The following is a 22,859-nucleotide window of genomic DNA, read 5'->3' as shown; positions in this document are numbered from 1 at the left end:
AAAAGATGTTTGTTATTAAGCTTTGCCTTCTCATAATAAATGCAGATATTTGGCACGCTCTGACACCACACCACCACCCACCACCCTCACACACACACACACACACACACACACACACATATACACACAGCAGTTCTCAGTGAGATGAGCTGTCAGTCCCTGTTAGGCTTGGCATTCTCGTTAGCACGCGGTTTGGATCGCCTTTCAGAGGAGCTGAACTCGGGACCTTTTCCCCTTCAGTATTTCAGAAAAGCAGCGAACAAGAAGGGAAGACAGACAGGAACTGAGAGCCAAGGAGCTTTCATGACACCGGAGAGTTTGTGTTTAATCATTTGTTGAAATGTCTCCCGTGCTGTGCGAATTTTAAAATTCAAGGGTGTTCCTGCGCAGCTTCAAAGCTCATGCCCAAACTCAAATAACTGTGTCTTCATCGAAACTGCTTTGAGATCACCCTCGGGGTACGTCGAAGGCCAGCTGTGGGGGAGAGAAATCAAGCTTACCGAAGCACATTTACCTTATGAATATCTTTACCTTAAGTTTCGATTACATTCCTTCCAAATGAGCCCCTGAAGAACCCGCGACTGATTAAAAGGAATTTATTTGTGTTTCTCCGGGAGAGAAAGTGGAATAGAGTTGCTTTTTTTACAAGAGCCAGATCAGCAGGTCCTCCTGGGTGGGCAGTGCTTCCCCCCCAGAAAAAGCTGAAACCAAACCAGACATCCTTCAAACTGATTTCGGCCACAATCACTGGTGCAGTGACTACTGCAAGCCATCCAAGATAAGCACCATTTTAAAGAAAAGCAGGGAAATTGCTCATAACGGAGGGGAACGTCCGGCAGACATGCCCAACAAGTTCTCTCAAACTTGGCGCCCTCCCAGCCAAAAATACTCCCACCAGTCTGCACCATCCCAGGTTAGCCCGAGCGAGGACGGGCGGGATTTCTGGAACATCTTGCAGACTTAAACCAGACCTTTTTTTCCTCCCTTCATTTAAGCTACTGATGTTTTTTACAAATAATCCGTCATTCCCGAGAGAGTGTGGGTCTAGGTGAGGTGTGCCATATTCTGTGCCACGGGGTTCAAGGTTTGGTCTTCAGGCAGACCACGACAGGTTTTAAAGGGTAAGGAACACGGAGAGACATGTTTTACTTTAGTGTGGTTTCTGATTTATTTAAGAGTTCTGCAAAATGAATTACTCGAAGTGATGCAAGCCTCACAAACATCTCCTCATAAATAAGTGATAAGTTTCCGTCCAAGCTTTGGGGATGGCTCGTATCAATGCAGGGAGTGACTGCTTTAGTAAAATTCCAGACAGTACTCCCTTCTGTATGAGAAACCGAGAACCCTCAAAAATGATTCAACTGAAGTCTTTAAAAAGATACATATGCATGCACACAAAAGAAATATCAAGGTAGAGTGAATTTAATAGTTTACCAGACGTCTCATTCGAGTCAAAACAAGCTATACAATTCTTTGTTTTATCCTCCTAGAAAACTACGAAATCGAGATGAAAGAGCACTTTTTTAATTCCTCCGTTTATTTTTCTTTCTCCGCTCTCACCACCTCCTGTAATTTCGCTCTTTCTCTTTCCCCTTCTCATCATTCTCATCTTCTCTTCCCATGGTTTCCAGGGAGTCGTCCAGCTTTTTGTTTGAGTCGGGGGGCCATTTTGTGTAAACAGCAGCCGGGCTGAGGTAAGATAGGGAAGTTCATGCGGTTTATACGACCCGACCGGTATTCCCCCCCTGACAAACAAGATAAAAACGGATCCTTGCCCTCTGCGGGTTTCCATATTTGATTTTTTTTTTTGACATTTTGACTGATTAGGTGCATAGCTATTCAGTTTTTTTTTTTTTTTATGACACCAAGGTCAATGAATTGATTTACAAAATCCTTTGCTGTTCAGTCAAAGAGTAAAACGTCATTTATTGAAACCTTTTGGACACGCATGTTTGCTTTCTTCAGCTGCAGCGCTAGGCTCCCTTGATTTGCCTCCTTGGCAGCGCAGCACAAAACTCTAATCCCTTACATGCAGGAAGATTACGTACTGCACTATTTGTGGAGCTAGCATGCCATTTTTTATTATTTAAAACCCATTAGTCAAGTTCAAAGGTCATGTCTTTTTACGAACGTAATAAATATTTTGGACAAATGAACACACAATGTTTTTTTGCCATTACTGATGATCACAATTTACAGAGTCGTATCATATGTGCTGAACTCTCCAGAAATTGGTCAGAGGACAAAACAATGAAAGCAATTTTGTGATCATTTCACTCCTACGCTGAGCTATTGTGCAGGACGGCTTTTGTCTGGAGGCAGCTGTAGGAAAATGTAAATGAGCTCTGCAGTCATGATTAACCTCGTCAAAGCCAAGACCAAACAAGAGTCGGGTCCAAGCAGACAAGCCAATGCCCTCCTTCTGACTATCGCCACAATAGGGTGCAAATTTGTCAGGATCATTATTGATAGTACGCTGGATTTTTTTTTCTTTCATCCTTGTGTTGGACGGGGTTTCTCAAGAGCACATAAATCCAATCCGAGTGTGTGTGTGTGTGTGTGTGTGTGTGTGTAAGTAATCGGTAGCCAGCTGGACATTCATCTATAGATAGCGGAGCAATAAAGGCAATTACGCCAGTGATTTCCACATAATTGAGACTTCATTTGTGTCAGTTTCAGGAAAAATAACAAGCCCTCAAAAGAAAAATACGGAGACATGACCAAGATAAATGGGGCTGGAGACGGAGGAAAGACCACAGCTTTAAAAACTAGCGATCGCTAACAGCATGAGGCCCAGACTGCGCTCGGGTCTGTAGCGAGGGCAGCGGCGTCGCAGCAGTGGTCAGCCGGGACTCCAAGCGTTGTCGTCACTCTCATCCTCTCTCCATCCCTCCCATCCTTCACCAGAACCCTTCATCCACCCCCCCACATCCCACTAAATACCCCGGCTGTTAGCAGGCATTAAAAAGCCATTCACACTGCTCTCAAGTGCTTGGGTTGGCCGTCACCAGAGCTGACTACAGAGGCTTTGAGGTGGCCTGGCCTCTCTCTCTGTCTCTCTCTCTCTCTCTCTGTCTCTCCCCTTTGCATTTTGGCAAGCTGATAAAATAGACTTGTGTTTCCATTTCCAATACTCACTCGCCCTCTGCGAGCTTTTCACAAAGATCAAACTTTTGGCTGTCTACAATGGCACGCATGCCTGCACCTTCTGTCTGTCAGGCCTCTGTCCGCCGCCCCGAGGCGTTGACACCATTACCGGAGAGAATCTACAGCAGAAAAACCTATCAAAAACATAGGATTTGTTCACGTCGATCCAGAACATGGCTTGGCTCACGCCTCGCCCGGCACATATTTTTCATATTATCAGATTCTGTGAAGTCGGAGCTCGACGTAAGACGCTGAGGGCCACATCCGTTATAGACCAGTGGCAGGAAACATCTCTCTGGAGCACTTTCACCACCATCACAATAAAGTTCGGGAAGAACAGGGTCGGATGCCATGCGTGAAAAAAACACATTCCATTGTGAACTACGAGGATGCAGACAGACAGAACCACAGGGGGAAAAAAAGCGACGTCTTTTAAAGTCATGTGCAAACTTGATTTGGGACCACACGTTTGATTTCAGACTGTGAACAACTAAACCATTTCTTTAGTTTTTTATCTGATATCTTAGAGATACTGAAGAGCGTGGGTGTTTTTTGTTTGTTTGTTTTTTCAAAAGTCTGACACTGTGGCCAACACCTCAGACAAAACTGAAACAACTGCAGCCTGTGTCACATCCTGTGTGAGTCAGTCAGTTAGCTGTGGGTTACAACTTGAGCCCTGTTTTTTTTTTTTTAAGCCCATTTTTATATCATACACTAATATAAATACTATATTAGTTTTAATTTTAGCAAATTGGTACCATGAAAAGTACACTGACATACCTACTTGATGTTTGCAATGTAACAGAAAACTTTCAACATGATACATGATAAAGGGGCCTATAGGGTGCCCCACTACATACAACTGGTGCCCTTTTGCTGATCTGGGCATATTTTAAAAGTTCCCTATTGGCAAAAAAAATTGAAGCCAATCAAAATCCGATCCTTTCTTTACTGTTTATGTCAGGTGGACACACACCTTTGCCTGTAGCTCTCCTTCCTGAAAGAAAGAATTAGTGCGTGACTTGAGTTTGATTTGGTTCTCCTCTAAAAACTCAGACTGGCAAAATACAGGGAATCACAAAGCCTTGTGAGAAAGCTGTTATCTCTATTATTAACGAAGAGTGATATTAAAAATACTCAACTAGCAGTTTCTCATTGTAGCCAGCACTAACTGTTACATGATTAACTGTTATTCATCCTCCTCTGCTGGTGCCGTTGCTTCTTCTGCTGTTCGTCTCGCATCACTTTCAAGAGTTGCACTCTCCCACGTAAGCTGTCATTCATATCATATTGATAATTGCAGCTTGTCAGCTGTATGGTTTTGAGTCGGGACCCTCAGTGTTTGGATCAGGTTGTTTGTGGAAACATACGATGGGCCAAATTTAAGACGCTCAGACTCTGTATCAGCATGAAAATGTGCTATTCATATCCCGTGCTAGAAAGTGACACTGTACATGAAATGAATATTATTTCAGGTCAAAATGTGGTTGCCATCTTCATTGGGTGGTACACTATGAGATGCTGTTACTGGCACAGCGCTGACAGGAGCATCAGAAACCAATAACTGTGTCTGCTTACAGACTGCCGCCCTTCAGCCAAGTTAAACTCACATATCTGTCACTGTTCCCAGAGTCAATGTTAGCTGAGAACACCACCGTACTTTAAAGAACTGTCTCTTGTCTGTATTTCAAAGCTAGTATGTACATTTTTAGAATGAAGTTGCCACTTTCTATTTTTGTGTCAATTTTCAGTAATAAATCCCAATTTTAGTATTCTCAGAAATCTGCATATGAATCACAAGACCACTTAAAAATTGTTTGACAAGAAGTATATGATATTGGCAAAGAATTATTTCAGCTCTAACAAAAAAACACAAAAAAAATAATTGTCCTTTTTTAAACTCAAATGTCACAAATAGATATAATGTAGTATATAAACGATGGGGACAGAGCCAACAAAAGTATTTTTTGTTTTGTTTTGTTTTTTAGCACAAAAACACCTGTGTGGAGCAGGTTGAATCGTAACAGGTGGTGTTGTCATGACTGGGTAGAAAAGGGGCATCGTGGAAAGGCTCAGTTGCTCACACGCCAGGTGGGTCGAGGACGACTGTTTTGTAAAGCACATGATTATATACAGATCGGCAGTTCATTTGCGAATGATTGAATTTATTTTTATTTTTTGGGAACCTGGGTCGTCAAACATCAAAGTGGCGTAAGTTGGTGTGTGTGAGCTCCAGTCTCCCTGTGAGAAGCCTAGTCGTTCTCCCGGCTGATCACACAATGAACTTCTGTTCAGTGTGAGCGGTAAAGCCAGGCTTTATGGCAGAAACCAAGACTGGTATCCTCCAATGTCCTCAAACCACACCGAACCTCTGGAATATATGAGCAGAGTGCAAACATAATTTAATTTAGTGGATGCAATTGAAGCATTGAAAATCTGTCTACGCATGAATACGTCTGTATCCAACATGTGTGTGTGTGACTGCGCATTAAGACTCGAGCTCGAGACGTCCCCCGCGCGCCCACGGGAACAAATTTGTCTGCGACAAAGTCGACTGCCCCACCTGTTCACCATTAATGTAGGTTTTACTCCATCAAACCGTTTCCCACACAATCCCACAGCTGCGATTCACACAACACACACATTCACCTCCGCAGGCCCTCAGGCTGACATGTTTCCCTGCTAATCTGTTTGCACAACTCTGGTGTGACCACAGGCCAATTACACATCGTCACATGATGCACGCCCACAAGAGAGAACGAGGAAGAAAAATGAGAAAAGCGCCACCCACCGAGAGCCACTCTTTCTGAACTTCTCAACGCTCTTTTCTCCCCCGCCGGACCCTCTCCCCCATCCTCCCTCTCCTCCCGGCCCTCTCGTTCGTCCCGTCCCCTCCACCTCCAGCTCTCCCACACGGCTTGTGGCTGTAATTACAGCTGCCCATCACTTAGGCTCTCCCTAAACAAGGGCACCCCTCAGAGACCACGGTCCCGCTCTAAGTAAATTTGATTTCTCATCTCATTTACATTCCATAAACTCTGCCATATGCTTGATATTATATTTAAACTGCTGCAGTGGACGCCAAGAGAGTGTGTGCCTTGGGAAAGGTAGAAGAACCGGGTTGGAAAAACTGCACTGGTGAATGACAGGTGAAATTGGCCGTGATGTGAAAGAGCAGGAGAGGGGGGGAAAACTCCAAACCGGCACAAGGGAAGAGAGTGAAACTTCACAGCAGCATCCTTTATTTTTTTTCTTTTTCATTGTTGTCTTTTTTATCTTGGCACGGAGGAAAGTGCGGAGTGGAGAAAGTGAAAGGTTTCCTGTGTTATTGTTGCGTTTGCTCTCTCCCAGTACCACCAAATTGAACAATTTTATTTTCCTCTCCTCTCCTTCCCGTGTTGCCTGAGTGGCGTGGGGTTACTCTGCCTCCCTCCCCGTCCCTTCCCTCCACTTCTCCTTCTCATAATCCCTTTTTATGTTCCTTTTCTTTTTTTTTTCTTTCACCCCTTTCTCTCATGGTAGGGATTGACCAGGTCACACGTCAACAGGAGGGCAGCCAATTTTATCATAACTTTTTATCCTTTTACGTGCCAGATGGATACGAATTCTCACATAGGACTATAGAACGAGTGCCAAATAGTTCGGTGAAGTATTTTGACACTACGTTAATGTACTTTTTTTTTCACTGTTCTGATATTTTAGTGCAAAGAAAAAATCCATCTGTCCATCCATCCATGAATTCGCTAAACCGATTATCTTGTTAAAACCAAATTTGCTAAGACTAATTGACTCAGACCTTTGTCGTTACAAAGAACTGAATAAGTCATGTTCAATGGCGGTGGAGCGGGGGGGTTGGGGAGGGGGCTCCTGGGGCTTTAGCCAAATAGATGCGGTCATCCAGAGGGCAGGGACGAGGGCAACCGGCTCCCTCAGTCAATCCGGCTCAGGGAAAGTTCTGGGAAGTCTAATTTGAAAGGTGAAACAGAGGCCTGAATGTACAAATGCCTGGACTCCCCTGAGCCACTGAGGGTGAAACACATTTATTGACCAGGAGCTGAAGGATTCTGATGAAGGCTTGAGGCCTAATTCCCATCCAGGTGGTCAGGTGCCAGTTTGGGATCAGTTTTTAAAAAGCTGCTCCTGTATTTTTTTAAAATTATTATTAACCAGGTGCGGCGTTTAAAAAAGCAGCGAGCTACATGTGTCTTATTGTGATGATGTGCCTTCACATCTAGATCTGCTTTATCAAGACATACAGTCAAGAAAGAGGTCAGATCACAACTTTCTTTCTTGTAAATCAGGAATCTTTTAGTTGTCATGGTGTGCACGCTACATGTACATGAAGGTTAAGGGACAGCGGGTCAAACATCACTAGACCTCTCATCAGGAGGGATCCTCCCCTTCCACAGCATAGGTCTGCTCTCACTGGATTAAGATCAACAATCTGTCCCTGTCAGCCCGCTTGATATCTTTCTGGCTGATAACAGCTCAGACATTGGGATCAAGTGCCAATCTGCCCGACACTTTTTCACCACTATTCTGGGGCGGGGGTTCACACTAAAGGACTGCCCACAGTCCTTTAGTGTGAACCTGGCCTTATGTGTTACAGGAACCAGAGTGCAGAGACTCGTGACTGAGAGCAGTTCTGCAATGGGAGGATGAAAGTATGTACAGACGGTTCTCAAATGAGTGACTCAGCTCGGTCTGACCTGTGCAGCTCTGTGTTTGTGCTTTCACTTATCTGTGTAATCAATCCCTGGAAAACTGTTTGTGCTGGTATCTGAGCATCTGTGTCTCAAGTCTTGTTAATGGCACTGGAGCCTGTCTCCTGCCTCCCGCCGCTTGTCTGTCTGATGACCTACCTCCGCTCCTGCCAGTCTATTTACCCAATGATCTTTACATGCTGTGCCTCTCTCTCTCTGTCTCCCTGCTTCAACGGAGAGGTGCTCTTAGATGGAGAGGTGTGTAACAACCCGACTGCATGGAGAGGTAGATAGAACGGACGACAGGATTTATGTGCTCCCTAATAAAGTTTACAAGTGGAGCCGTGTCTAAGAGGTCCAACGGGCAGTTTTCACATCGGTCAGGGAGTTGGGGACCGGCGTCAGGGCCCGGTGATGCACACACACACACACACACACACACACACACACACACACACACACACACACAGACACGCAGGAGAACAGCAGCCACTGGAGTTACATGTCTCAGTTAAGATCACTTTATTTTTGCTGCTTCATTCTTGGACCTGAGAGAGGTCTATGAAATTTTGATTTGTGACTATGACGTTGATGACTGAAAAAAGTTTCCAGGGCGCCCCTTCCAGCAAGTGTTCATCACCACTGTGTTATAGATAGTCTTACCCCAACAATAAATGTGCGAAATCCAATAATGTTTTTCCTTTCCCATGATCAGATTTTGGAATCTACACTTTTTTTTTCGAAACTAGAACAATAAAAAAAAAAAAGTAGGTCAATAAGTAACTTCATAAGGTGCAACACAAGTTCAATGAGAATGATATGGTGGGGCCCTGTTAGGGAGGTTTCCTACTAAGGTGTCACTGCAAATCATCAATTGGTCTTTTTTTAAGGGGGCTTGCGACCACTGTGGTTGGCACTTTTTGAGATGTTTCCCTGCTTTTTCCTGATTTCCTACTAGAATGGGCCCCAGTGAGGGGCGTTTTGAGTTAGCACTGTGTAGTGCCTTCATGGGAAGTTTAAAGGGGTTTATATGTGAGAAAATATGCCATTATGAGTGGCCATCAGGGCCCCCTTTTCCCAAAAAGTTGCCTGGTTTGCTTCTCCTGACGGATGCGCCTGTTTTATGGAGGCCTGGCGAAGAATTTGCGGTCGAAACATGTTTGCGTTTTTAATGATTTAGCCGCTATAATAAAGACTTTTTAATACTTCCTTGTGTTTGGAGTGCCTGGATTTCCTTCTTGTTTCTGAAGTACACCGCAGAGCGTGACCCAAAAGATCCGTCGTTGCTTGTTTTTTTCCCCGTTTGACATTTGCGGAGTTAACTTGAAATTAGTTGAAATTAACACATTAGTGCTACGCAGCGGCCAATTGTTCCATCATGAATGAGCCACGGTGACATTTGACCCCAATCAACACTTTTTAAATGTGTACAGTAGAATCAAAGTGTTTTCATGCAGGACAGATGCTCCACTGTGCGAATGTGTGACACACACTTTTGCCAGAAAAAAATGACGTACATGTTCCCGACGAGTGGATAAATAAACATAAAAAGCACAGCTGCAGCATTATTTTTGGACTTCGCGGGATAATGCAAGTGAATGGTGTGAAAGTGAAAATGAGCGTGAACATGTAGGTTTTTGGAGAGGGGGGCGCAGGAAGGTGAGAGGTGTAAGTAGAGCTGAAGTGCTCCACTGGGTTGTGTATAATGGGGACAGGGCAGGCGGGGGCAGAGAAGACGCATGGGTCACATTAAAACCGGGTTCAGTGAGAGGGCTCCACTAATGCTACCTAATCCCCGACAAGCCCGGCTCTCTCAGCGCGCACACACATGTACGCAGTTGTTCTCCGCTGGCACCTATTTACGACCGTTGGCCAGTGGTGTGTGTGAGAGGTGTGGTAGTATGTGTGGCTGATGTCACACGCAGGCCGGGACGCTGAGTTCATCTCGGACCACCAAGCATCCGACATGGAAAGTCGCCTGCCGCAGCCTACTGGCAGTCATTTTTCCATGTTCACCCGCGATACTGATACACCACATTGTCTGGTTTCTCGTCGGCTGCTGCGCTTTCATTCTTTCATTCTATGTTTGTTCGTAACTAATATACCGTATTTTTACAGCTGTTGTGCAGTTAGATCTGCTTCCACAGTAAATCTAAATAAGATGGCATGGATAGGGAGCAGACGAAGAGTTACTCTACTTGTTGTGTCTTCCTCCTCTTGTTGTTTTACAGAGGATGTCAGTCGTGTAGGAAGTCCTACAGTGTGGCACAGGACGTGTGCCTACACACTCTCAGAAGAATGTGGTCACATGCGTCCTCAGGCCACCTTCGGATGTGGTCTGAGAGATGGAATTGCAAATGCGTCCTCAGTGCGTCTCGACTACACCTGTACCTAGAGCTGTCCACTTGTGATCGGATCACTCAGGACACATGTCGATGCCAAATGTGAACGGCCTCAAAGAGCAGTAGTGAGGATAAAACAGGTGAGAAAGAAAAATACTGTAAAAGGTTTCTAATTTTTTTCACTTGCCAGGATTTGAGTGGACGCAGCTGAGGCACACCTCTCATCCTGTCTTATAGCTCAGGAAACCAGACCTTCAACTCCCACAGAGAGAGCAGCGGCACGTAAAGAGAGGGATATAACCTGGTCACGGTGACCGCTGCCAAAAGGTTGACCTTCAGAAACATCCCAAACACAACAAAATGATGAGAAAAACCTACAAAATACAGGCGGAGTGTACAGATGCAGATACAGATACAGACACCTCCAAGCACTTCTAGTGTGTATATAAGTATTCACTTTTGTATCCATACATTGTTCTGTTTTTTGCATTCCCACCAGCACGCCTGACACAAACACTATCAGAATGCAAAAAACAGACTGCTGTGTTGCATTTACGCCTCATCTCAAAGTCAAAATTGTATGACTTGTATCCGGATAGAATGTAATTATGCGAGCAGTTGTCTCAGCTAAAGCACAAACTTCAACGCATCGCAGCGCAGGTACATGCGCTGACCCCTTGGGTTTAAGCTAACGTGGTTAAACAAAGGTTATAAACGACGTCCCAAAAGACAACAACATTCCAGAGGGGCCAAGTGGGTCTCTGAGGAAATCAGTCAGTCACATTCCTGTCTGTGATCAATCAGCCTCTGGCCCAGACAACCTGAGATTAACCCCAGCCTTCCTGGAAACTACCTGCCCATCCCGTGGAAAACAACCTCCAGCTCTGTACAATTTACTGCAGCCTCCCGTTTGTTGGGGATGAGCAGATATGTGTTATAGAAATATAACGTGTGTGTCTTTGAGACTACCTGTCTGCAGGAAAACACACTCAACCACCATTCGCTTTACTGCAATTTCCACTGTTAGGATGACAAAATAATTACACGGAAAACAGTGCAGGGCTCGTGTGGGCGTGTGCCGGGAAGCTCTGGTCCTCATTTTGAAGGGAAGATGACTGCGCAGCGAAGATGGATCGGCAGTGTGATGTGAGGCCGTTAACAATTGAAGCAGACAGCAGCGCTCATTTTCTCCGCCAAAGGGAGGACGTGGGCGAAGGGAGGAGGGAAGGATTTGGCACATCGGACGCTAGAGTATGGAAGAGCACTCGCGACCTGCCGCGCTCAGCTCAGGACCTCGGCAGCACTCAGCTCAGCGACAATGTGGCGGAGTCATTACTTCAGGTCTCTCAGGTGCAGTGAGGAGGGCTGTGACCTCTGCTGGATTCACTGAAATGGGGACAACGCAGCAGGTTTATAAAGGGGCGCGGGGAAAAAAGCAAAGAAAAAAACCAACGTTGGACTTCTTTTATCCCTTTTTTCATCTTGCCGCAGCAGTTTACCCACTTCCTGTCAGCTTCGTTCTTTAAACATTTCATTTTTTCCTCGCAAAATATGAATCCGGTAAAAGAATTTGTGAATTATTCAGCCGTCAAGTGCACAGTGCGCCTGTTTTCTCAGCGTCCACATCCAGCCTCTCTCGCTCGCTGTCAGCCTGCAGTGTTTCTGGCCAGCACATAATTGTCTAAGTGCTTCTGGATGGCAGCAGGCTATTTGGTCATTAAGGGGCCTATTAAGTCATTAGTGCAACAGTGGGACTGCCGTCTGCCTGCCGACAGCACCAGATGATCGGTCTGATACGTGTTGCCTCACAGTTTTCCACATATTTGCGCAGGTAATTATAGCTTAGATGTGAAACACCCTCAGAAGTCACGCTTAAAGAGGGGATACATGTCGCCAGCACACTTTAAAGGTAATCTCCTCCTTCTCCTTCTCCTCCTCCTCCTCCTCCTCTTTTTCCACTCGGGGTGTGCAGATGAGCAATGGGTTAGCAATGGGACAACCAGAGCCTCGGGACATGTCAGAGGGAATAGATAGGGAGCGAGAAGGAAGGAACAGAGATCCGAAATGAATGAAGAGGTCAGAGAAAAGAAGAGCAGAGTGCAGACAAAGAATCGCTTTTTCCATCCATCCGCCACACATTGCTTCGAACCAAAACTTACACGCCCGTCATGGAATGTAAATATTTGGATATGGGTAAAGTTGGATGTGACTTAATTCCTCCCTGTAAAGATGTCCTGCTTAGCTGAACACGGTCCAAAGAACACAAGGGGAAGTATTCTGCACGATTCGATACGACGCATGAGAATCTTATTTTGATTTCTGCGCCGCTGTTCCTCTTAGCCGGGCTCACGATATTACATTCACCGCTTACCATAAATGCTCATCAAATAAACTGCCCTCCACGGCCAGAAAAAACCTCTGGAACTGTCCAGAGACAGACATTCCTCCTGGATGTGAGCTGCATTTTACTTTTACTGTTTTTAAATCATTTTCAAATCACCCATCTGTAGCCTTGGGCCATATACTTTACAAGGTCCAATCTGAATGGGAAAACCAAACACAAACACAAATCAAATTTGAAAATCATATAAAGTAATGGTGTCTTATGGGAAACACAGACTGTGTGGGTCCAAACACAGTAAAGGGGAATGCCTCTGGCCCAGGCAGATAAAAGTTTCACTTTATGACCACTGTGTGTAAATTCGGTGGTTTGCTACCCTAGCACCAGGCACTTTTCTTTATATATTTTCACGCATATATTGGAAAAACTCATGTTTCATATTACTTTACCACAAAGAAATGCATTGTTGTGATATTTCAGCCACATCTCCCCGCCACAGCGTGTGTGAAGCTGCAGAGTCAGCACAACAAAAAAGCCTCAGCCTGACGTCTTCCCTAGCAGAGAGACGGCACAGGAGGGTTCGCTGATTGAAATAGAAATGTCAGATTGACACCAAGGCTGTAAACAGAGCTCACCGGGAGGAGGGCGCCCTCCTGCTGAGAGGAAACCAGATTCTGTCACCTGCCGCCCTCCCCTCCCTTAACCCGCTCGAGGGGACAACACTTGGGTGTAGCCGACAGTCAGCCACCGCTCTCTTTCTCTCATGCACACAAACACACACACACCTACACATAGTTGCACAAGTCGTGGCACAAAATAGCCCGAGCTAATGGAAACTCAGCCTGGTCAGGGGTTGAGCCAGGTACTCTATCAGATTGGGCGCTGCCTGCCTGCTCGGCGGTGCCCAGACTGACCCCAGCAGACTGCCAGTCTCCTTACCGCTCTGCTGCTCCGCGGCTCCGCTACCACCTCCCGCCACGACCCCTGACCCCTGCCCGGGAGACAGGCGCCACCAATATGATGCAATTTCTCTCCGACATGGGCCAGTGGCCTCAGCTGCAATGCGACCCCGGGAAAATAAATACGGGTGTTTATTTGGTGGGAGCGTGAGAGGCTCGCAGGCTGGAGCCGCCCTCAAGTTTCCCAAAAGCAGCTTTGCACTAGAGCTGTTTTTGTTCCTTATCTCGACTTCAATAACACACGGTATGCAGGTGAAAATAAGCCATTGTGTTTTGGAAGTGGACCGCTGTGGTGCAGAGACTGGTATGGTATAATACCTGATGAATCATGATGATTATTCACTGATCCACTGTTGAGGGAACTGCGGGTCTATCAGAGTCGCCTCTCAGAGCTCTGATTGTGCAGCTTGAACCCTTCTGTTTCACAAAGACTTTAGTGCTGTCCAGCCCGCCCGCCTGTCAACCGGCATCAGCCTCCACAGAGCTGGAGAAGAACCAGGCACCGCGATCCTCCACTGTTTCTATAAAACTCTAAACTGCCTCTCACAGAGACATCCACACCTCTCCTCTCTGTGATCTAAAGAGACCATAGAGAGTTTCAGACAGACAGAGCTCTTGTTAGACCACAATGGCCTAAAGAGGGCTCTGGCATACTTAACGTTTCTCCATCCCTCCTACGCTACCACCAGCACCACTTGAAAGAGGTCGCAGGATTAAAACACACACTTCTGCACCTCCTTATGATTATGATCCGCTTTGCCAGTTTTCATCTAAAGACTACTTCATCTGAGGACCAGTGCTTCAAGACCAGGAATGGGAATCGAGTACAAGAACTGTTGAGAACTGGTTCCGGGCAGTCCGTTCCATCTGGATCAAAGGCCGTGTCTCCAGCCATATTAAGTTATTTCATAAATGGTATTCTAAACCATATTTTTTTCCTGACTGTTGCCGATGTTTGTGGTTTCCACGCTTTTTAGCTGCCTGATTGGTGCTGCACATGAGCGACTCTCAACAGAGATGAGAAAGTATCTGACATCATGAGCAACCTCCACAAACAGCTCAGGCAAAAACAGTCTGTCTGATTCAAATTCTTTGTGTTTTGATGAAGACTTTTAAGTACAAGTTAATCATCATCAGTCGCATTCGTGACGACGAACGTGATGCGCCAGAAAGAACGGGAGGAAAGGCGAACACACCCCGTGGCAATGGGAACATCTCGATAGCTACTGGGACTCAATGATGAACTGCGATCAATAAAATCAAAACTCAGTTCCCCTCCTGACTCAAGTCCGCCACTCTACCAGTGGATCCTCTCCAGTGAGACCAAATGATGAATCACCAGCATTCATGTTTCTAAGAGCCTCTTTGTGAAGTCAAAGTTGCAGGATATTGTAAGCAGCTACTTTTATTGAGAACAAACAATATGTAGGCCGTCAGGGTTTGGAACCTTTCCCGACTCTGATCTCCCTTTCAGCATTGCTCATGTTTCAGATTAGCGTTAGCGGTGGGACGACGCACATCAGTCTCCCTGCGTTTCCGACCCCGCCGCTGCCTTTACGGTTTTTCTTTTTCCCCCAGCCAATCTCTATCTGTGCCTCCGTCTGTGTGTGTCTCACTCCTCTTTCTCCTGACTCCCACCCACACGCTTTCTCTATGACTCTTTTCGTCTATCCGTCCTCCTGACCTCATCCTTGTTACAGTGGAGCGTAGCGGGAATCAATCAACCATAGTGTTCAGATTAAATCACAAATTATTATAATTGAGAATAATAGTTTCCATGTCAGTTTCAGTTCAGCTCTCAATTGTTCTCATACGTATCTGGAAATGAGGGGGCTGGAAGCTCAGAAGTCCAGCCGCGCTTGTGCTCTGGTGGGGTGAAATTCAAGTTATCCATGATCCAGTTTTGACTGAATTTCCACGGCAATAAAATTCTGATCTGAATTTGAGCACCTGTCTCGTAAAAATCCTACCCCGCCTTGTAAATTCGGTGCATTCTGCCCATTCTTTCCTCTGCAGAACAATAGTTTATGCTTATTAAAGTCAAATAGATGTTCTCAGGAAACACAGACGCTGCTTTCTAAAGTTGGAACGCTACTCAACTCTGTTAGGGTGTAATTTAAAACAGTGTTGTTTTTAGGGGCAACCGCCACGCCTGTCGCACTAAATACAGATCAGCAGCAGGGACGGTTAAACTGAGACTACTTTATAGATCCAGTCCCTTTAAGACAACAAGAAAACAACACAGCTATGGGAGATAACAGACTACACAAGTTGCAAAGCCCCTCCTGACAGCATTAGCACTCCCTCTTCATAACCGAGAAGCTCGGTTTGTCTCGCTGAGCTTATTTCTAGGGGCAGTGAAGCCCCCTGGCATGTGCGGGGCATGGAGTGCGACTTTGACAGCGTAGTTAGGAGGTGCTGATGAAAGCGGAGAGGCTGGGAGCCCACTGCCTCTCAAATTAGCCCCGGAGCCCTCCGACCTGTCACATTGAGGTGTGGGCCCTCACAGATTCTGTTGCACTGCGCCGCCAAAGTGCATGCGTGGAGCTTTTGCTCGTCCTCACCATCGGGTGTGGTGTGCTCGGAAAGGCACGTTCGTTTGGCCGCACTGGAGCGTTTTCCCTCCTTAATGTCGATCAAAGGTCGCCTGAGAACGTAAATCAGAGCAGAGCGTCTCCCTCGTGCTGTCGAGGCTCGTCACGGTTTTTCCGAGCGACCTCCCACAGTTTGAAAAAAGAAATGGTCTCCAGTCTCTACGGTAGGGGGACCTCCAACTGACTAATTCTTTAAATAGATGCACATTCCAGTCATCTCTTTATCATCAGACAAGGAATTTAAAGATGGAGTCACCCCCCCTCCATGTTTTGCTCATCAAGTAATTAGGTTGTTTCGTTCATCTTCCGGTCTCCTGTTACAGTGCGACCTCTGCAATACCATAGAGTCAGACAGACAGTCTGCATTAATGGAAGAGGGAGCTCTCCACTCTTCTCACATTCTCTAATCTGTTCTGCATGTGCATCGCTCAGCCTGACACCCTGTGCAGACTCAGCTGATGAGTGTGTTTGTTTAGTGAGGTGGAGGGACATCCATAACCGTAAAGCCGTCCCTGGGAGAAAGGTCTGAATCACTTTTTGTTATCCTCATATTGTCTCTTCCCACATTCTCTGACTGTTTCTCTGCAACACCCAGGATCTGTGCACACACACTCGACTTTTACTGTACATGATGGAGCCCGACCTGCTTGTCTGAGTGACACGGCAGAATAAACGGTCTGACATCAGCTATTCCAGCTGTGCACACACAGGGAATCAAATGCCAATGGGAGAAAGTGTTCCCTCCTCCTCTTACCTGGGAGAAGTTGAGCCCGTTGAGAGGGTGACACTGCTCCTCCACCCGCTCCACCGCCCCCGTGATCTTCCCCATCCTCTCAGCCTCTTGAGCCAAGAACAGGTCCAGCACCGGCGTCCCCCTGGACCGGACGTCCCACTCCGTCAACGAGTTGACCATCAGCATCACCCACACCGGCCTCTTCCTCTCCCAGTTTCCAGCGATGGCGTTGAACAGGTAGTCAGCGTACAGGCCGCGGCCACGCTGGTCGGCAGTCATCCAGTAGGGCATCATGTGTTTGACGTAGTCCAGGTGGCGTTTGAGGCGGCGGTACAGGTCCCGAGGTAGCAGCATCTGCAGGTTCTCGCCGTGGGGCAGCAGCTGGCAGCTGGTCAGCTTGGAGATGGTGAGAGGGTCGGTCAGGTCGAGCTCAAAGAAAACATTGCGGCTGTTGTGGAAGGCCTGCTTGGAGATGTCGGGGATGAAGTCCCAGACCCGGGTGTAGGGCACGTGGATGGTACCGAATAAGTAAGAAGGAGGGTGAGGAGGCGCACGCTGTACTCGCCACAGGAAAGAGTTCATGTCGCTTTGCTGTCGAGGTGGAAGAAGAAGGGAGGGAAGCAAAGAAAATAAGATTTCGAGAGTGAAAGGATATAAAAACACCAGAGCCGTCACGTTGGAGCAATTCGGCGTGCCTTAAAACTAAAGCTGACACATCTCTCGTCTGTTGTGGTTTACTGCCTCATAGGCTCGGGTCAACAAGTTAAAGATTGAAATACCATTTTGAGAGGACGGGAGGGGAAGCATGAAGTGGTGTCAGCTCGGGGCTGAGCTGCGAGGGCTTGCTGCTGTGGTGCAGGCAGCGGGTTTATAGAGGGGCCTTCTGGGCTGTAAACAGACCCCCGTGTATTGTTGAGGTGCATACCTCGGTTGCCAAAGCCTCTTTCGGCCTGGGAAGCATTTTGAAGGCTGCAGCGCAAATATACTGCGCTGGAGCTCATAAAAGCCAAAAAAGCTGAAAGAAACCTGCTCTCGGCTCTGACCCCACTGTGATACTATTGTTTGCGATTTTTTTTTTTTTTTTTACACCAGACGGGGAGATCTGCTGCTGACAGCCTTAAGTACAACACTGTTTTTGTCCTCTGCAGGAAGTGTTTGTCTACTGCGGTTATCTTTACACAAAACAATGCCGGGATGGAAATTAAATCACCGAAGCCACTGAAAAAATCGAGGAGAGGGCCTCACACTGCCTTTAAAAATATGTTTCTTGTTAAGGGCTCTGTGAATGTGCCGTGCATGTGCGATGACTTTGATGTTGGCATTATTCAAATATGAAGAAAGAATTAGCTTCTATAAACAGAATCAAACTCCTGGCCTCCGAGACACGCTGCAATCAGGCATTTGAGGGATGAAACCCATTACTGTAAAATAAAGTTATTCTTAGACAATGTTTACTTCTAAAATTCAATCAGAGTTTCCCTCAGACGTGTTCCAGTTATGATGCGCCGCTGCCAACCCTGCCTTTGTCACACAAAACTCTCTCTCTCTAAAAAAAAAACAAAACTTTCCGCCAGGAGCGAGTCAAGTTGTTCAGTGTGGGATGTTCTGTTATCATCACAGTGAACTACAGCGAACATGCAGTCATCTCTGGCACGGTCTCTCCCCCGCGTCTCCGACAAAACGCATCTAAAGTGCTGCACTTAATCCGAGAGCAAGCTTTCCCCTTCTACTTCTTCTTCTTCTTCTTCTTCTTCTTCTTCTTCTTCTTCTTCTTCTCTCAGAATGTTTGCTTCTAACTCGATTTTCAGGCTGGCAGGGCGCACACTGACGGGAACACTTTGGACGACATTAGTGCATTCTCCATCATATTTCTCAGACACGGAAACTTACAAAGCTGAACTTTTTTTTTTTTTTCTTTATGCGTGTGCAGCATTTTGTCATCCCTTAACAAGCTACTCGGGCCGCTAAATGAGGACTTTCTTTCGACATGGAAAGTAAAGCGTGGTCGTGTCCAGAGGAGAGGAAGAGGAGAGATTCCCCTCTGCTGCTCAGGCTGACGCTGCGTGGACGTGTTTGGAGAGCCCTGACGCGCAACGGCCCCGTTTTATGGGGGTAATTACTCCTAACAGAAAACAGAGACCACTGTACTGACGCATTACAAATCACATGAAGACTTAAGTGATCGCTGACAACACATTCATTATCCGCACATACTGGACATAACGCACACATGAAAACAAAAAGCCTCCCCAGTGATCCCCGCGCACAACAGCCAGGAGCCATATTTAGAAATGTGCCTGGTGCTGAGAGGCTGTTTGTTTGTTTGTTTAGTTTTAGTTTTTTTTTGTTATTGTTATTGTTGTTGTTTTGTTTTTTTTTCAGAAAGGAGGCTTGTTGGAGGCGGTGATTTTAATTCACATTAATAACCTCCCCTCTCTCCTTCATGAGGATGCGCTCACAGTGGGAGGCCTGCTGACAGACGCGTGAACCGGAGCTGCTGCGCGGCTGAGCGCCGCTGCGCCTCCCCGCCACCAGAGACTTCAAGCCACAGCCATGACTCCTACCAGCGCGCCCGATAAGTGTTTTAATGGGCCTTGTGTTGCGGTGAAACGCGATCGCGACAGAGAAAAAGGTCAGGGAAACTTTTTTTTTTTTTTTTTCAAGTCAAGTCACCCGTGGGTGTTCCCCCCACTTGCGTTTTACACATAAACAGTCATAAAGTTGGCGCGAGTTAACAATTTCTCCTGGAAACCGCTTTTTATTCCAGCTGCGGTTCTGAGAGGTTCATGTATGAGTCGGTACAGAAAATACATGAAGATAAGGCAGTGTTGTCTCTAATCAGTCTCCTGGTTGATATTAGTCAGCCTATATATCAATACATATGTTATTATCAATCATCATTATTATTATTATTATTATTATTATTATTATTATTATTAGACATTGCAGACAGTGTGCCAATTAACAAGCAGCCCTAATCATGCATTTTTAACTTGTGCATCTCTGTGTATTATTTATTCATCTTATTATCGGTTTGTTATTCTCTCATAAAAAGTTTTCAAATGTATTATTTTTTTAAATAGGCCATAACCTTTGACCTCATTATAAAGCAGGACTTGATAAACAAATGATGAACGACATGAGGTGTGACTGTCTCGCCCTGCCATAAACGTTAAATCATAAAACACTAGAAATACTATTAAAGATAATTAAGTTTATTCTCGCTGTTGTTTCTCCAGCTGGAACCAAGAAACACTGACCAGTTTTGTCCCCACTGCTCTAAAAAGTCATAGATGTTCATTAAAAATGTTCTAAAATAGCTCCAACCAAGAAATGTTAATTAACATATGGAATTAAATGAATTTATTATGAGATGTATTTGGGTTTCATTTATTTATTTTTTCCATCTAAGCCCTCATGTTCCCTCCACCTCACAACACAAAGTGACTCCCTCGCCCAGAAATCTCGCGTTCTTGACAACAAGTGTCACCTCTGCAGGCTGACTGGCTTTAACGCGCTGAACTCTTCCACACACTGAGTTTCTAACGCGAGTCTATCTCGGTAGAAAGAGGAAAAATATAACGAGGGGGAGTCCTTGACTTGATAAAGTGTCCAACACGCGACTCACCGACTTTGGTGGGTCGCACTGCCTCGGTCTGTCCGGTCGATGTGCGCCCCAGGGTGCCGCAGTGTGCAGGAGGGCGCTCAGGAAGACCCAGCTGAATCCCGGCAGACAGACCATCGTGTCGAGGTGACAGGACACTTCTTTACAGTGAGCTCTCAGACACGTTTCAGTCTGCTCTCTTCTCACTGCCCTCTCCTCTTGAAGTGAAAAAGGGGAAAAAAAAAAAAACGTTACCGGTGGCCTCTTGGCTCACATGTGCCGCTCGGCTGGAGGACCATTCCGCCCCTTCGACATTCCCGACTGCTCTCCGCGGCTGCAGTTGAGTTAAGTCTGTCTTTTAAAAAACAAAACGAAACAAAACAAAACAAAACAAAAAAAGCCCAAACTGTTGCTCCCTGAGGCAGGAGCTGCTGCTGCTGCTGCTGCTGCTGCTGCTGCTGCTGCAAACTCTTTGGAGAGTTTCCGCGGTGCGCTCCGAAAGTTTGGAGCGCCTGGACTGGTAAAAGAGAGAGGGAGGTGGGACGATCTGAGTAGCCCCTCTACCCCTCAGCCCAACACACACACATAGACACACACACACACACACACACACACACACACACACACACACACACACACACACACACAAACCTGCTTCTTTTAAGAGGAGGGAGCGCAGGTTCAGAGCGGGATGACAGGTTTGCGTGAGTAAAGCCCCTCAAGACAGACGCCCCCCCCCCTCGCCAAAAAAACCCCAGCAGAGTGGTGAATGAATGTTCTTCTAGCGTCCTGCAGCCTGCAGCGTGAGCTGGGACATGAGGCAGTGTTTAGGAAGGAGATTATATGGCTGTTTAGTCATTTTGATCTTCTCTGGTATCATTTTATCAGGTCACTGATTTAGCAGTGAACTCGTTTAAAGGTGCACTATGCAGTTTTTGGAAATACATTTTTGATCAGGAGAGAAAGATCTGCATCGTCTGATTTCTTGTTCACGAATAAACTGAATACATAAACTGACTAACACATGCTGTTTTACCTTGTTCACATGTGGCGGACCCTGCCACCTTTCAAGCTTCAAACAGTGTTCCGAGGACCTTATTTTCCTCCAAGAACCGCTCGTTTATTCAGTTAGTTATCACCTCATTTATATTGTAACTGTTAAAATCCTGTGTTTTAATGTCTTCACCTGATGCCCGGTTCCCTGAATCGTATTTTTCTCGCGTCAGCCTCACTCCTGCGCTGTGACATTTGTTTGATATTCTGTCCTTAAAAAAATGTACAGCGTAATTGGGTTTCCTACTTTAAAGAAAAACTGCAGAGCCATGAGGTCAGGTGGCATGGCTACGCTGAGTTTTGTTTCGTTTTGCTTTTCAACACAGTCATTCCGGAGAAGTAAATGAACAATATTTCATACGCTGTCATGTGCTTCCTCTTCCGCGGGATTACATTCATCTCCGTCCGTCTCTGTTTGACAGCCCCCGCGGCACTACGTGCGTATATGAAGGTCTCGAGCCTCGGACCTTATATCTGTGATTAATGGTCCGAGTAAAGACAACTGTGAGAAGTGTTTTATTTATTTTCAGTCCAACGCTCTTCTTAAGATGTATTAGTCGTGATGGGAGGCAGAGATCTGGAATAAACCTCTCGCGTCGAGAGAAAGTGGCCCCTCTCTGCCGGCGGAGGCCGCCGTGTCAACGCTTCGCTACTCTGCCATGACCTCAGTTATTGTCCAGGTGGCAGACAGTGTGACAGAGTCAAGTAGTGGGAAATTTATCATGGAGACCCCTCAAACAAGTGGCACCGGGCTACCCCCCCCCCCTCCTCCCTGCAGGCCAGTGGCAGACAGACCTCGGACAAGCAGCTCTTTGTCCCGGGCCATGTTCTCCCCTCCTCTCCACTCCTCTTCTCACCACTCCGTGCTCACTTGTGTTACTGGGCGGCTTTGTTAGCGGCCGGCCGTCCCTGTGCGCTCATTGTAGTTTCCGTTCAGATGAGGTCCGATCGGGGCGTTTCTGCTGGGGGCCTTTGATCAGCTTGTCTTTTAACACAGTCTCACGTTGTAAAACTGTGACACTTCTGCCCTTTGACCCCCCCTTGACTTCTTTTATTGGGCACCATTCATCAAGCTTGTCGAATTTGAAAGACTGGACGGTCAATATTTCTTTGTTTCGTACAGCTGCACAAACTTCGGATGGTTTCAGATTCGGGATGGCAGCGCATAAAGGAATCACACAATGGAACCACGTCGATCTGATCTAATCTTTTCATCCCCGCTGCTCTGTTTTCTCCTCTTTTGCTCTGAGACAGGTGTGGGATTTCAGTTAGCGGGTTTCATCTGCTCTAATACGTCCACCTGTGGTCTCAGGTACTTGCTTTAAACCACACCTTGCGAGAGAGGGCTTCTCTTTGAAGGAGCTATTCACATTCTTGGCCGGT

General features: G+C 46.3%; 1 protein-coding gene across 1 annotated transcript in view; it reads right to left on the bottom strand.

Annotated features, from left to right (window-relative positions):
* Positions 1 to 20,953, bottom strand: part of trabd2b (TraB domain containing 2B) — a 66,942-nt gene extending 45,989 nt beyond the window's left edge. Inside the window, exons 1-2 of the mRNA XM_037115968.1 lie at positions 20,448 to 20,953; positions 16,841 to 17,410 (exon numbers count right to left, since the gene is read on the bottom strand). Coding sequence (XP_036971863.1) covers positions 16,841 to 17,410; positions 20,448 to 20,561 — 684 coding nt within the window. The 5' untranslated portion in view covers positions 20,562 to 20,953. The remainder of the gene's footprint in view (positions 1 to 16,840; positions 17,411 to 20,447) is intronic.
* Positions 20,954 to 22,859: the final 1,906 nt, after the last annotated feature.

This window comes from Acanthopagrus latus, chromosome 11, assembly GCF_904848185.1.
Source record: "Acanthopagrus latus isolate v.2019 chromosome 11, fAcaLat1.1, whole genome shotgun sequence".
NCBI classification, from domain to species: domain Eukaryota; kingdom Metazoa; phylum Chordata; class Actinopteri; order Spariformes; family Sparidae; genus Acanthopagrus; species Acanthopagrus latus.
Note: the sequence above shows the minus strand (reverse complement) of the source record. Positions and strands in the feature narration are given on the sequence as shown.